Source organism: Tympanuchus pallidicinctus, unplaced genomic scaffold (assembly GCF_026119805.1).
Source record: "Tympanuchus pallidicinctus isolate F22 unplaced genomic scaffold, pur_lepc_1.0 scaffold27, whole genome shotgun sequence".
Classification (NCBI taxonomy): domain Eukaryota; kingdom Metazoa; phylum Chordata; class Aves; order Galliformes; family Phasianidae; genus Tympanuchus; species Tympanuchus pallidicinctus.
Window position 1 is genome coordinate 4,106,697 of NW_026294744.1, and position 16,448 is coordinate 4,123,144.

The window sequence follows — 16,448 nt, forward strand, 5'->3', positions numbered from 1 at the left end:
ACAAATGGACAAGGGCAATTTCCCTGCTGTGAGAGCAGTACACAAAGAAATTGGCAGGCTATTTCTAAAGGTTACTTGATAAGGATGTACACTGACATAAGCAAAATTTCGAAGATCTGAAACAAGTCTGATAACACACTGGCTCCAGCACACTTAGTGCAAGTTGTTGCAGTGGGGTTTAAGTAGTCCATTTTTATAATTTGCTACTGTTGATCTACAGGCTAGAGCACATATTTTCAGTGCTCAGCTGTCCATGAAGGGGGCAATATTCTACAGCATGATTTTTCTGCAGTTTCAGTTAAGTCTGTTGAGTGAAAGATAAAAAAAAGACAAAAATAGGCCTGTTAAGATCAGTATGTCCATGCTGATTCTCTTCAGATCTGTGGACTAGGTATGGAGAGGTATGTCAAGAAATGCTGCTGTCTAGATCTCCTCCTCCTCTGACAACATCAAATAAATGCAGATACAATGTTGTCTAGAAATGATCAGTCCTCCCAGCATTTCAAATCTGTGGGCACATGTCTCACACAAAAAGCAACATTTGAATTCCACACATATGGCAATTGTTTAGCTTCTTGGAATATACATTTCAGCCACCACTAGACAAAAAATGAGTTCCAATATACATGCATCATTAAATTGTTAAAGGAGATCTCAAATTAGAGGAATTGCAGCAGAAATTCTTTCAAATACATGTGCTCTTTCTATCCCATATCATCTTCTTTCTCAGTCTTTTATAATTTGCAATATAAAATACCTTGTTCCTTTTTAGGAGCATCATCACTGATGGACACATCTGTGCCTTCTTGACCCTTCACACAACAAGCTCTGAAGACAATTCCACACTGGTATCCTATCTTCAGGTTGGGTTCACAGCTCTGGCCTTGAACTTGGGCAGTCTTTCCCAGTAGACAACAGTAACAACATTTCTATTTTAAAAATATAAGAGTCACATCTTAGCCCCAAACAAATCACTAGAAGTTTTCTCAGTAGTATAAAGTGTTATCTCACCTTTGGAAACTGACCAAAATTTTTCTGCAAATTCTTCAACAATTTCTGCTATACTTAGCCTCAGATATATTAATCTGTAGTTGAATTCAGCAAGCTCTGGATCTGCTTACATAGAGCCAAACTTAGTACTTGGATCTAGATCTCATAAAACAATGTGTATATGTGAATGTTTTACACAAATACACCAGTATGGTGTTGTGGAGGACCAGCACTGTCCACCCGTGTATATGGAATTACATGGTTCTCTGCTTGCATACCCTAGTTGCAAACGCCAGTGAACAGCTGGAACTCTCCGTGTCCCTTTTGTTTCTAGTTCCTTAAACTGGGGCACAATCAATAAAGTGCGTCCTCTCAAAGCTAACAGACAAACAAGCAAGCAAGCATGATTCATCCAAAGCTAGACTTAACTGGTCAGAAAAAGAAGCTACTCAGCTCTGAAAAACAAACCACATTGTCTAATATCATTTAAGAGCATTAAGTACTGACATGACTTCCAGCAATTAAACACGACCCACACCTTCCAGACTTGCTGAACTATAGCCCAGGAATACATCACAGAAGTGAACACAGGGGAAGTTACTCCTCTGTATATTTATTTATCTATTTATTTACTTATTTTATTGAGGAGACACTGCTAACTTATTTGCTGTTCTTTCTAGCTGTTAGAAAAATATTTGGTTCTTTGGAATTGTTATCTGCTAACTGCTACTGTCAAGTTAAAGCAGGTTTAATCTCTTATTATTAACTTTATTATTCTTCCAGACTCTTTTTTCCCTTGAAAAAAAAAGAGTGGCCTGCAACATTAACAGAGCAGGTGGAATAAACAAATAAACAGCAAACCAGATTTCTGTAAATTCAAGCACCTCACTTACTGAAAAGAAGTTAACCATTACATTACACTGCATTACTTTCACTACTTTGGACCTGCCTATATTCTCAGTTTTCCCATAGAGGGCATTGTATGCATGTTTCTCTCATTACATGACAGTAAAATGCTCACTTAAAGCACAGAGTATCAGGAAGGTAAAATAATTTTTAAAAATTTCCTTGTTTTTTCTTGTTTTTTTTTGGGGGGGGTTGTTTTTTTTTTTTTCAGTGGCAGATGCTCTTCTTCATCACCAACATGTCTGGGATATTTTCATATTCTGGATTATGTTAGAAATAAAGACTTGATCTCTTTTTTCAAGAATTCCCACATTTCTGAATATTTATTTTGCCTAACTTGTCCAATAATTTCCTGAGGCATCCTTCTCGAAGTTTTAAACATGTCTAAAATTTTGGTGGATTTCCAATTTTTGCAAACATTTTTTAAAATACAGAAATTCAAACTGAGCTGAAGATTGCTTGGCTTAAGATTATGCATTTTTGACAACCAAATGTTGAATTACAGCTGACAATTTGCCAAACTGTCCTATTACATCCTTCTGGATATCCTCACTGGCTTCTAATGTTAGGTGTATGAAGTAACTCACATCTAATTATTTGTCTTGTCACAGAATGCTCAATCTGGGAAGAGTTCCTCTGGATGTTTTTGTAGGGAGTGATCATTTATCTTGCAGTTCTTGAAGTGCTGAATAACCTTATGTTCTTTATCTCCTTCAGGCTGAGACAGCACCTACTTAAAAAATCTCTGTCTCCAGCTAATGTGAATCTTCAGCTGTAGAGCCTGCTATGTCTTGCAGTGTCTGTGAGAAACGGAATCCTCATTTAAAATAATTGCATGCATTGAAACATTTGTTCAAGCCTATATTTATTTTAACTGAACACTATCCATCTTGATTTCAAATCTTGATAATAATAATAATTTAGGTTCATGTACCACGGCAAAATTATCTGGACATGATAAGAGTCAAACATTTTCTTAACTGATGTTTAATGTAGGTGGCTTTTATTACTGACCCAAGAATATTTTGTACTGGAAGTTCTAAAGCCTAAGATTCCTTGTTCAGCTACAGAAGTAAGATGATGGATGGCTTCATACTCAGAGCACAATCAGAACCCTGTATGCTTTCATAATCCTCTACAGACATCATCTGCAAACTCAAAAAGTCATTTAATTTGCCTTTTTTCTTTCAGTTCTTCCATCATGGAATGGTAAGATAGCAGCAATAAAGCTTGTTTAATTGATATTAATTGAGCACTCCGTTACACCAAGACACAAGGCATTATGTCACTAAAACACACATTATGTCATTATAGCACTACCCTGATAAAATTAATTTCAATATTTTCTTTTTCACACTAATTTTTTCCACGGTTGTTAATTTATTTTTATAGTCTTTAATCCTTTAGACTGAAATGCAGCCTAGAGTCAGTATTAGTTCTGTTCTTAATGTATTTGCAGCTTTTTTCCAAAGGCTGCCAGCTGTCTAGAGGCATTTACTAATTTGCTAGAACCACTGCATGCCACATTTTCTCTGCCTCTTAAGTTTTTGTATTTTAAGTGATCCTAATAATAGTCTCAAAGATTTTTGCTTTGCCTCTCAACTGTAAAAGCCCATGCAGCATCAAAGACATGACTTGATCTTCACACTAGGATTGGATCAGATGACCTCCGGAGGCCCCTTTCAACCTTATACTTCCTGTGATTGAAAGCTGTGTCCCACCTTTGTTCCTATGATCCCTCCACTGCTCTCGTATTTTGCCCTCTCACCGAAAGGAACAAGTACATGCTGCAATGATACTTGTCCTAGAAATGAGCATTTACTGTACTGTCCTGATAGCTCGTGTTGACTGCATTGAGTGAAAAATAACCAGTGTCTAAGAAAGAAAATGAAGTTGCATATATATTTAAGTCCAGCAACAGTTGCTTACGAAAAGTCTGAAGTTTTATTTTCATTTGATTAGAAATCATCTGAAATTTCTGTCTCTGATAAGCTTTCTTGATTAGTTACATTTGATAATAATCTTTACTATTTATGTCATTGTTTAAGGTACCAAAACTTGAAGAGTAAATTGTATACTAACACTGCTTTTTTTTTTATGTCTGTCCACAAGAGGTCTCTCACTTACTGAAATCTGGACTAATCTGTAGATGGCTATGAGAAATGGTCAGAAAAAATACATGCAATTCAGTGGAATTTTGCAGAATTTTTGAAGAGATGAACAGAAATTAAAACTATGTTCAGTAGGCCAAAGTAATGAAAATGCTAAGCTCGACTCATATATAGAAATAAAATAGTTTTGTCAAAATTTGAGAAAAATGAACCTTGATCTTTGGAAAAAGAAAGCACCTATGATTTGGAGAACATATCTAAGCATCTTAAAGAACGTGAAATATCTACAAATTTCTCTCCTTTCAAGGAGCTGCACAGGTAGAAGCTTTCCTAACTCCATTTCTAAATCACCTTTATCAGCAGTAAAACCTGCATTTGTTCACAATCTTTTGAGGAATATTTTAAAGATTTATTATTAATTTTGCATTCATTTTTTTAAGACAAGAGAAGTTGTAATACCAAAAACCTGAAGAAGCAGAATTATGTCCATTATAACCTATGCCTACAGCCAAAGTATAAAACTTGAGGGAAATGTTTTCACAACATGGCCTTTTTATCTTCTTTCCAGTGGCAAGTTTTTGATTCAAAACAAAACTAGCTGCCTCATTTGATCCAGTAATCCTAACAGTGATTAGTGATCCTGGCAGTGCTCAAGAGGCATCTGGATGAGGAGCTACGAGATATGGTTTAGTGCTTGTGGTAGCAGTGATAATGGATGGACGGATGGATTAGAGGATCTTGTATGTCCTTTCCAATCTTGTGATTCTATGATTCTTTGATTCTAATAAATGAAATACCAAACCACTCTTTCTGTTTTCTTGAAGGAGACAAAAGACCCAAAAGAATTCCTGTGCTATTTAAACTAAACTAAAATGGACCATCCTAGGCAAAACGAGATCCAAATCCATGTGAGATAAGCTTGATGTGAATGTCAGTTTACCACAGCAGAGTATAATAACCAAAAATACTGACTGAACCCAGATAATCAGGTGCAAAATAATATCAGCAAAAAATTTACCATCCTGGATTAAATAGATTATTTACAATATTAGTACTACAGCTAGACATGTGCATGTTGATATTTGTATTAGGGAACAGAAAACGGAATGTTGCTCACAAATGTTACATATCACTGATAATGTTTATACAACCAAATTAAACAGCGACAGAACACGGGCTCAGATATTAGCCCACAATCTTCTCTACCACTTAAGTATTAGCAAGCACTAGTGACTACTGACATTCTCTTGGACAGCCCTGAAGCATATTTTGGGGTTTAACAAAGGTCAGAAAATGTTCACAACTGCCTACACACATGCATTTTGCTGGGGGAAGACTTCACTTATGTGACATGAACTATGCAGAGTTATTTATTCCCTGGGCTAAAGATCAAGGCCCAGCTTATTTTAGTCCATTTTATTTAATAACACAGCTGTCAACATAAAAACCTGACATCTTTAGAGAAGCCTGTACTTATTAAAAAAACAATCACTAATACCTCTTCCTCATGCTGACAAGACAACATATGGAAACACCAATCAATAGATAGGAAAGTGATTTTTCTTGAACAGTTGTATTCTGTTTTAGAGTTGTGCTTTGTCATGTGTTCACAACTGTACTGCTATTATAAACATATCTCTAACAGCAGGCACTTGAATCAGCAGAGCACTTGCCATCCCAGTCCTTGTTCATTCATTCCTTGTCTCTCAGTGTGATGAAATAGAGGGCTAAATATTTTTTCCATATTCCAAATGTTTTCCATATTGTCCATGTTCATACGGACAAGCTTCTTAATGGTACAAGAATCTCTATGTACCTGCCCTTAACAGAGCAGGGCGTATCCTGCTCGTGGTCAACAAGTGAGAGATGTCCCCTCTGTGGTTCTGTTATCTCATGAATAAGAAATCGTGATGTATGTGCAAAAAAGTCTGTGGCGAGCCATTGCCAGACTCAACAGAAAATGTTATGATTCTTCTACTCACAAAGAGAATGTGAATTACTTCACAGCCCCACCATCAGTGGGGTCTTACTGCCAGGAACACGGTCCATTCAGTCCATTCAGAGAGCAATGCTATTTTTGAGTTAGACATTTTCTGCCATCCTCTATATAATAGATGGGTTTTGTTTAAACTGAATTATTAGCCAGTGTGGGTTCATGAAAGGCAGGTCCTCCTTGACCAGTATGATCTCCTTCTGTGATAGAGTGACCCATCTGGTGGATGAGGGACAGGCTGCCAATGTAGCCTACCTAGACTTTGACAGTGTTTCCCACAGTATTCTCCTGGAGAAGCTGGCAGCCTGTGGCTTGGTACACTCTTTGCTGGGTAAGGAACTGGCAGGAAGGCTGGGCCTAGAGAGTGGCAGTAAAGGGAGTTAAATGCAGCTGGGGAGCTGGACTCCCCCATGGGTGGGTATTGAGGCCAGTCCTATTTAATATCTTTATTGATGACCTGGACAGGAGGATTGACTGCACCCTCAGTAGATTTGCAGATGACACCAAAGGGAGGCCCTCCAGAGGGATCTGGACAGGCTGCATTGCTGGGCTGCAGCAAGTGGGATGAAGGTCAACAAGTCCAAGTGCCAGGTCCTGCACCTGTGCCACAAAAACCCCAGGCAACACTACAGGCTTTGGGCAGAGCGGCTGGAAGACTGTGTGGAAGAAATGGACTTTGGGGATATTGGTTGGTGCTCAGCTGAACATGAGCCAGCAGTATGCCTAGGTAGCCAAGAAGGCCAGCAGCATCCTGGCTTGTATCAGAAATAGTGTTGCCAGCAGCAGCAAGGAAGTGATTCTCCTCCTGTATTCGGCACTGATGAGGCTGCGTCTTGAGAACTGTGTTCATTTTCAGGCCCTTCTGAGCAGAGAAGGGCAACAAAGCTGTGAGGGGTCTGGAGCACAAGTCTTATAAGGAGTAGCTCAGGGAACTGGGATTGTTTAGTCTGGAGAAGAGGAGGCTCAAGGGAGATCTCATAGCTCTCTACAGCTACAGGACAGGAGGTTGTGGTGAGGTGGGGATCAGCCTCTTCTTCCCCATAAGCAGCAATAGGACAAGAGGGAATGGCCTCAAGTTGCACCAGGGGTGGTTCAGTTTGGGTATTAGGAAAAACTTCTTCTCACAAAGAGTGGTCAAGCACTGGAAGGGGCTGCCCAGGGAAGTAGTTGAGTCACCGTCCCTGGAGGTGTTCACTAAATGTTTAGATGTTGCACTAAGGGACATGGTTCAGTGAGTGGTGGGAGGACAATTGGACTGGATGATCTTGGAGGTCTTCTCCAGTCTCGTTGATTCAATGATTCTATGATACCAAAACATTCAGCATTTTTGAGTAATCTTTTGAGAAGTAGTAAAATCACTCTCACATTTTCACCATCACTGAATGAAATCCATAATAGGACCAGACTGTCCGGGACTGGGTCATGGTCAAAGTTTCAGACTTACTGATAGAACTTTCTTCCAAAAACATTCTACAGAATGGTAAGACTATGATTACTTTCTTTTTTTTAAAAAAAGGAGAGACAGTAATAAAGGTGGAGATAGAACACATAAAGATGCCACTGACGGGCATTTTTATTCTAGTATCAAATATTGTTATTACAAGCTTACAGATGTCTCATATTGTAAATCAAAGTCAGCTATCTAAAGATATGTACACTAATTAAAATTATAAAGTGCGCTTTGAGGATTTATTCAGTCCTGCCCCCAGGACCACCATCTTAGGCAATGAAACTAATGAAAGCTGAAGCTGATATGAGTCTGAGTTTCATACCCATCCCTTCCTACACTGTGTTGATGCAAAAGTAGTTTCCTAGCCAATTACCCATTTGAGACTTTCCACCCTTTTGTATTTACCATCTGTCTTCGCTAAAATATAATTAAGTAGACTGCTTCGCCCAAAGAGGGACTGTTCTCTCAAAGAAACACAAAGCTCACTGTCTTAACTGAGACAAGAGGCGTAGGTGGGGAAGAACTGTTTACATGCATCAGGACTGAGTACAGTGACCTGTGGGATCAACCTTAATATTAATCTAGTTAATATAATTTCTGAAGAGATGAACAGGAGTAGCTCTGATATCTCACCTTAAAGTACTCAGCTTCACAGGTGGAATTTTCACCAATGTGTGAGTCACACTCCTCACGCACGCTGGCAAATTCAATCCCATCTGAACAGTAGTGCTCCTCCAGTTTGCTGCGACAACACTGCACCTGAGTCATGCTGACAGAAGCATGGGAGAAGAATGTCACATGTAAGTTAAGAACAGATAGTACAGCTGGGTTTGGCAATTAGCACTTGTACTAATCACGAGGAAAGAGGTTCCTGTGGACATTCATGAAATTTCACAGAGTGAAAATATTTTTTAGGCATAGGCAGAATGTCTAGGTGACTTGTTTAATAGTTAAGGTAATATGTATAATACAATTAAACTCTCTGTCTACCTCGCAGTTTCTTACAACAGTTTTTGAAGTAAATGCATAACTTCAACTACATTTGCCACAGTACTCAATCTGGTAAGCATTATCACAGCTGGAGACTAAACAGAGAATGATAAGAATCCAGTCAGCACCTCCCACTAATGGAAAAGGGAAGTCAGGCTCTGGACACTAAGAACCCACAATCCTATGGCCAATCGACATCAGCATTTGCTGACCATTGCTCAAACAAGTCCAACATACTGAAGGTGGCTCAGAGAGTCACGCTGTGGGAGAAATGAAAATATGGCATGGACTCAAGATACTGAGGACAGTGAGAAACAGAGTGTACTGTAATAAAGAGGAGAAGAAAGACAATGAAGAAGGAAACTCAGTTTTGGTAGTTCTGCTGCTCATAAACTCATTTCCTCTCCATTTCACTGAATGAGCTGAAAAAATGTCTCCTCCTTCCTGCAGAAAAATTCTGAGCAAGCAGATTTTAAACTCTACTACATCTGTCACCCACTCAAGGAGACAAGTCCCCTGTCATCACTCCTCTAATGTGCAGCTCTGTTCTATGGGCTAGCACTGTCAGTAGAGCTTGAGGCTTAATGCCCTCCCACCACTACCACCTGTAACAAACAGCAGAGAACAGGAAAAAAAAAAAAAAAAAAGAAGAGAAACAAATCAGACTACACACAAGATATAAACACAAGACATAAACATACCCATCAGTTTTCTGAAAATGCTGCTCACTGTGAATAAAGTTGCAGGACTTTCTAAGGGGAAAGGAAACTTTCCCAAAGTAATCCAAGCCTCTAAAATAATTCTATTCCTAGTCCAACAGAAGCATGTAAAAGGCATGCCCAGGTATATTAAAGCTCTATAAAAAATATACAGCATGGAAAGCTCTGCATATCTTACAGATCAATGGCATTGAATACATTAATATGATGCTTAGACTGCTTTGCTGTGCATGCTGGTAAGGCAAGGATATCAAGCTACATTCCTGGAGATTTCTAATTCTTATTTACTGGATTTTGTAATGGTCTGACAGTGCAGTTCTCACATGGACAAAAACAGCTATGGAATTTCAAGGCACAGGAACAAAAGGCAAACTTCATGAACAAATTATTCAAAAATAGACTCTAAAGTCATAGCTAGAAGTTATGCCCAGTACGGTAACTTTATTGGCAGAATATATGAAGTTTTTGATATTTGATTTAGTTCCAGTCTGGAAGAACATGCAGCTTTTTTGTTGCTGCGATTCCCTCTGAAGCAGAATTTCCAGTCCCTGCCCAGCTCCGAGGTGGTCTGCCTGTCAGGGCTCTGCAGGACTGTAAAACCTGAGCTTCAGGCCTAAGAGTGGGGGAGCTGAGACTTTACAGATCCTCTTAGTTGAGGAGCTAGAGATGTTGGCCACAGACAAACAAACAAATAAACAATCAGCAGCAGTCTTTCAGTAGATCTGTTTGATTTCCAGTGTAGCATTTTTTTTTCTCTTTTTTTTTCTTTTTCAAATACAAGACATCTCTTTGAAATCCCTGACAAATTGGCAATTGCAACCCAAACAAAAAAGTTTCTCAAAATGTTTCCCACAGCTGTATTCGTAAGTCATGTGGCCCACCCCAACTGTAACAAGGAATTTCCAATTGAATGGAAATACTAGATTAAAATGCCATTTATTCATTCTCAAAACAACAACAATAAAATTACACTTAATTGCCCAAATCCTACAGTGAAGCTACATTGGTAACAAATATTGCTTGAGACTGTAAACACTTGTATGGCTATAACAGAGGCACAAACCCTTGAAACCCTTGAAAGATGGCAGAGAAAAATGTTACAGAAATTGTACATTACTGGTCTTAACCTTGATTTGCTCAGTCCAGCTGACCAGCCTTCTTCCTCTGCTCAGCAGCTCCCATGCTGGTGATCTTTATGGTCCCTCCCTATATGATCCTTAAGGTCCCTCCCAACCCACGCCATTCTTTGATGTCTACAGCATGTCACCAGAAGAAATTTAGACTCAAGACTTTAGAGATGAAGATTCTTCCTCCTTACCTTTGCTAAGGTATGTACTCCCCTAGCTTAGACCCTAGTATGATCCACACTCACTTTCTACTTCACAGTAAAGGAACCAACTGTAATGGTTAGTAGGACATCCAGATTTGTCTCTCTGCAAGGAAAAAAAAAACTTATCCTGTTTAGTACTTCTGAAAAAATAAATTAGGGAAGTACTTTACTGGTTTTGTTTTTGGTTTTGTTTGTTTTCTTTTGTTTTGTTTTTAATTACTCCTAGTGATTAAAAAAAAACCTACTTCCTCCTCTGCTTTATTCTGATTTTCACTTAGAACAGCATAAATAAACTTTACTGAATTAGATTCTTATAATATGCATTTACAATGTGGCTGAAATCTTACTAGGATGGGAAGCATTACATATGGGATATCTAGGACCATGTGGCATCATAACTAATACTCAGGATATTTCAGCTAATATCATGCATATTCTAGTCTCTGAAAGATGGATCACTAACAGATATTACTTAGATCTTTAGAAAATACATATTCTCTGTAGAATAGATATTCATTTAAAATTTAATTTATTCCATTATAAGATAGTTAGATCATAAATAAAGTTAAGAAATTAAGCTGATGCAGAAGGGATCAGGAGCACATGTAGGTAAAGCATAAGCAGCAGAAGCAGAGATGGGTGGCCTAGGAAGAATATAGGAATGCTGTCTGGACATGCAGAGAGGGGATCAGGAAAGCCAAGGTGCAGGAGGAACAAAACCTGGCAAGGGATGTGAAAAATAACAAAAAGGGTTTCTGTAGAAACGTTGATCAGAAGAGACAGGCAAAGGAGAACGTGCCCACTCTGATAAATGAGGAGCGAAAACTGGCTACAACAGAGATGGAGAAGGCTGGCAGTCAGTCTTCCAACACCTCTCATTATCCTGAACCTTAGGTGGGGTTTGGGGGAGCAAAACCCCTCCCACTGTAATAGCAGAGCAAGTCCAAAATTGCCTCATGAGACTAAATGTGTACCAGTCTATCGGGCAGATGATATGCATCCCAGGGTCCTGAAAGAATTGACTGATGTGGTTGCCAAGCCACTCTACATCATATTTAAAAAAATCATGGCTCTCAGGTGAAGTCTTTGGTGAGTGGAAAAAGGAAAACATCACTCTCATTTTCAAGAAAGGGAGAAAGGAAGACCAAGGGAACTATAGGCTAGTAAGCCTCACCTCTGTGCCTGGGGAAGTAATGGAGTAGATCCTCCTGGAAGCAACACTAAGGCACATACATGATAAAGAGGTCATCTGAGACAGCCAGGGCGGTATTATCAAAGGGAGATCATGCCAGACCAATCTGAAGGTCTTCTACGATGAAGTGACAGCATCAGTGAACAAAGGAAGTGTAGCTGATGACATCTACACGAACTTCTGCAAGGCTCTTGATGTGGTCCTGCACAAAATAAACTGTTTTCTAAACTGGAGAGATGTGGATTTGAAAGCTGGACTATTTGGTGAATAAAGAATTGGTTGGGTGGTCACAACCAGAGGGCTGTTGTCAGTAACTCTCTTTTCAAGTGGAGGCCAGTTACAAGTGGTACACTCCAGGAGCCCATCTTGGGACCGGTGCTCTTCAGCATCTTCATCAGTGATACAGACAGGGGGATTGAGCGTATCCTCAGCAAGTTTGCATATGACACCAAGATGTGTGGTACAGTTGACACAATAGAAGGAAGGAATGCCATCCAGAAGAGGAGAACCTTCCCAGACAGGAGCCCTGACAAGAAGGACTTTTGGGTCCTAGTGGATGAAAAGCTGGACTCGAGCCTGCAATGTGTGCTTTTAGCTCAGAAAGCCAATCGTATCCTGGGTTGCATCAAAAGAGGGCTGGCCAGCAGGGACAGGATGGTGATCGTCTCCTTCTACTCTGCCTCCATGAGGCCTGACCTGGATTGAGTACTGCATCTAGGTTTTGGGCACTCAGCAAAAGAAAGGTGCAGAACTGTTGGAGCTGGTCCAGGGGAAGGCCAAGAAGATGATCAGAGAGCAGAAGTACCTCTTCTCTGAAGACAGGTTGAGAAGAGCTGGGATGGTTCAGCTTGCAAAAGAGAAAGCTCAGAAGAGAAGGCTCCAGTACTTGAGGGAAGCTTAAAATCTGGAGGCAGACTGACTTTTTACACAGTCTTATAGTGACAGGATAAGGAGGAATGATTTTAAATTAAAAGAGGCAAGATTTTAGATTGGATGATACACACCTAAACCAGTGTAGATTTCCTAATTACTTATTTTTCTATTTCTTTCCATAAAAACATTATAACAATTTTGCACTGAAAACAATTTATTTATTGTCACCCTCACTTAAGCAACAAAATCTGTTCATTAACCTCTCCATCTCTCGTGCCTGTTGGCCTTCAAAATATGTAGGTGCTAGACATACAGCTTACATAACGAAAGGCCTTTGAAAAAAATAATTTAAAAATAAACCAAACTGATCCCATTCTAGAATTATTTTGCAAATACAAGCTGAATCTTCCACCTTTCATCCTTTCAGCTAAAAGTTTAACATGCTACACAAGCAAGAGCAAGATCTGATATTATGAATGGTACACGACAGGTGTAAGTAAAGGGTTCCACAACAATTAAAAATACATATGTTTGATCACATGTTGCAGGTTAGCAAGGGACTGAAAAGTCATTGAAAAAGCCTCAAAATTAATCAGCCTCAAAATTAATCAGCTGTAGTCCATATCTAAATTTTGTAATTTACTTAACAAAAGTTTTCTTGAAGGAAAGAGGTAAAATTATACTTGATGCCATATATTACTTAGAGAAATGATACTGATAACTTTGTGGCAGAAAAAGGACTGATTCTGCCTTTATTCATGTGACGAATTAAGCAAATCATCCTACATGAGTGGCAATAAAACTCTGACAGCATAACATTGTTCTTCTATCCATCTGATTGCAAAGCAAAAAATGACTGAGGCACACTTAGAAAGCTAACGAGAAGAGATGACAAATTTCTCAAGAAGTAAACAGCTTTCTCAGACACAAAACTGTAATGATTTTGATGTCTGAAGTCTCAGGCTCTTCCAGGATTTCAATGGCATAAATCAACAACCATCTACCAGCACTTAAACATCTGGTTCCTATCACTTCAAGCAGTCATGCCTTATTACTTCCTTGTGTTCCTATTTGGGTTTGAATTCAAATGCTGCTGCTGGTCTCTGCTTGGGAACATGGATCACCTTTTTGCTCTGTTTGTGCACAGCAAATAGCAGTGTGTTGTGTATCTTTTTTTTTTTTTTTTTTTTTTTTTTTTTTTAATGCATTCTTGCAAAACTGATTGTGAATAATATTATTCCAAATGTAATTCCAAAAAACTTTACGCAATGCTAAAGGCAAGCAATTGTCAAATGAAGATATGCTATTTCTGGCACAGGAATTATGTTCATTTGCTAAAAGTTCTGAGTGGGGGAAACTCTACATTTTGAAAGGAAGATTTATTGGTCAGACTGAGTTTCCAAAAAAAAAAAAAAAACAAAAAAAAAGCAGCTGTTTCCAGCTGCTGTGAGTTTGACCACATTATAAGAAAATGGATGAATGGGCAAAAAGCTGCTGTTATGACAGCCAAATTCATCATTGATCAGAACTCTACGTTCACTCTTTCTGAGTTACAAGAGCATACCAAAAAACCCTGTCATTTTAAAGAGTGATAATATAAGAAGTTATACTACTTTGTAGACAAGAAAGAGGTTAGGCTAGGAGCGGTGTTTCAAGCTAAATGCAACCAAGTAACAAATAGATGTAGGAATTCATGTGAACTTCACTTGGCTCACCTTTGGTGTAGCACGTACACCTGCATTACAAACTGTTCTATATTCAGTGACACTCACACAAATGACAAGTCCCTCAGCAACCACAAGTGACTTCATGGGATGGATCCTAAAGAGAAGCCCACAACTATCTGCTTGTTTCTAGGAAGCACAGCAGTTACTAGAATGGCAGTGTTTGCATGGAAATCCTTCTGGATTCCTATAAATGTGCTTCAAGTGATTGGAAAAAAGGTCAAGCGGGTGCAATGTAATTTAATAAGGCAGCTTTTTCCTCATACAACCAGTGAACATGGCACTGTTTTGCACATGTGGGACAAACCAAGCACCCTCTGGCATAATGTATTAATGGATTCTACACCCAGGAGGTCATGGCTTTTTAAACAAGGGGCTTTTTAGACTTTAGACTGTTTGTTCAACATCATGATGCAGTAAATACTCAGAAGATCCCAGCTGTGCTTTAAACAACTAAATAAACGACAGACATCAGACAGCCTGGCCCCCAGCAGCTCCTGTTGCGTACGTGTCTAAATAGAAAGCAAGCTTTGAAATCTGAAGCTCTTTTTGAAATCTGTAACCAATAAGACATCTTGTGCCATATTCTCCCTGCCTAGATGTCAGTAAACGTATTGAATCTGGTTTTGGTTTTGCTTACATCTCTGTGCAATAGGAATGTGTATGCAAAATCAGTGCTGTTACCCAAGCATGCTTGCGAAGGGAATCATGTTCCCTCATCGTTCATTATGGCTCCAGTTACAATAATAAAAAAGAGTAGAATTTGGCTCTTACTTTTGTGTCTGAAATGGCATCATAAAGTGATTCTCTTGTATTTTTCACAGATACACCAATCTGCAACCATAGCTAGAGTAAAATAAGAAAGTAGTTAAGAGTGCCAATTTTACTTAGCCATTTTTTAGAGTGGAGCCAAGCTTCAAGGGGAGTTATGTTTATTTATGCCACAGCCATGAATAGATGCAACTGAATTTATACACTTCTATTTTTGTCAACTGAGCGCTCATACTTCTCACAGAATATGCGAGTTTACCCATTTCTGACTTACTATCACAACACTATAATTCACTTACTATGCCAATCATACACAAAAGTTAAGCAAAGTAGTAATAAGTTTTTCATCAGTTTTCCTAGGAAGACGTAGAGACTCTTTAATATGGCGGTCTTTGAAAATGAATTACATTTACAACAGAATCACACATTAGAGTAATTACATGATAATCATGAAGACTCTTGCTCCCAGATCGCTCAATAAACTTGGCTTCCTGTTTTTCCTTCATGTTTTGTCTGTAAGTCTTCAGATACTTCACGTATTTTCTAAACTCGGATTTAAGTGTTATCTGTCAATTCTTCTGCGTAAGAGATTGCTTTCAATGCCAATACAAATGCAGAAGTCAGAAAACATGAACAGACTAGACTGTGAGAAACATTCTTTCCATAATAAAGATCAATCCAACACTTCTCAGTTACTGATGTTAAATTATTTTGCAGTGCACTTGAGGAGATAGAAGAGGCAAACCAATGTTTATAAAACTGTCTATGAAGCTGTCCCTCAAATTACCAACCACAAACTGTTAGCTTCCCAAATAAAGTGTAACAAGTGTATTTAATGGTAAAAACAACGTAAACTGAGAGAAAAAATACGTATGTCTCCAATCATATAAGACATTCAGTATAACCAAAATACTACTGTGTAATTAATTTTAAAGTTTAACTTTGTTATTTCATTTGCTAGATAGCATAAAATAAATTAGTATCATATAAAGTCTCATTTGAATTAAGAAATGTATTTATTAAGTAAAGGTTACTCTTCTACTCAATAGAATATATTTGATAGAAGTCAGATGCTCTAAGTAACTAGCAATCCCCCTGATTGAAGTTTAAAGCTCCCCCTTCAAGAAATACAACTAAGAGCTGCAGACAATTATCTGTGTGGCATCATAGAGAAGCAGTTTTAAGAGACTGTCTTAAATACATACATATGTACAGAGTCTATATACTATTCGTGTATACTGCTGTTTCTTCAAAAACATCTGCTTAAAAATTTGTACTTGGGCTATATTTTCAGTCAGCATAAAGTGAAGATGCTCTGCTGACATCATAAAAGCCATGCTGAGATACACTGACTGCAGGCTGAGTTCAAGCCCTGTCAGCAGGTATCAGTGGAAAACCT

At 38.6% G+C, this 16,448-nt stretch overlaps 1 protein-coding gene across 2 annotated transcripts in view; it reads right to left on the reverse strand.

Annotated features, from left to right (window-relative positions):
• FBLN1 (fibulin 1) overlaps nt 1-16,448 on the reverse strand; it is an 82,977-nt gene that overhangs the window by 53,063 nt on the left and 13,466 nt on the right. For both annotated transcript variants that reach the window (XM_052690744.1, XM_052690745.1), the window contains exons 3-4: nt 8,084-8,219; nt 758-929 (exon numbers count right to left, since the gene is read on the reverse strand). In XM_052690744.1, coding sequence (XP_052546704.1) covers nt 758-929; nt 8,084-8,219 — 308 coding nt within the window. The remainder of the gene's footprint in view (nt 1-757; nt 930-8,083; nt 8,220-16,448) is intronic.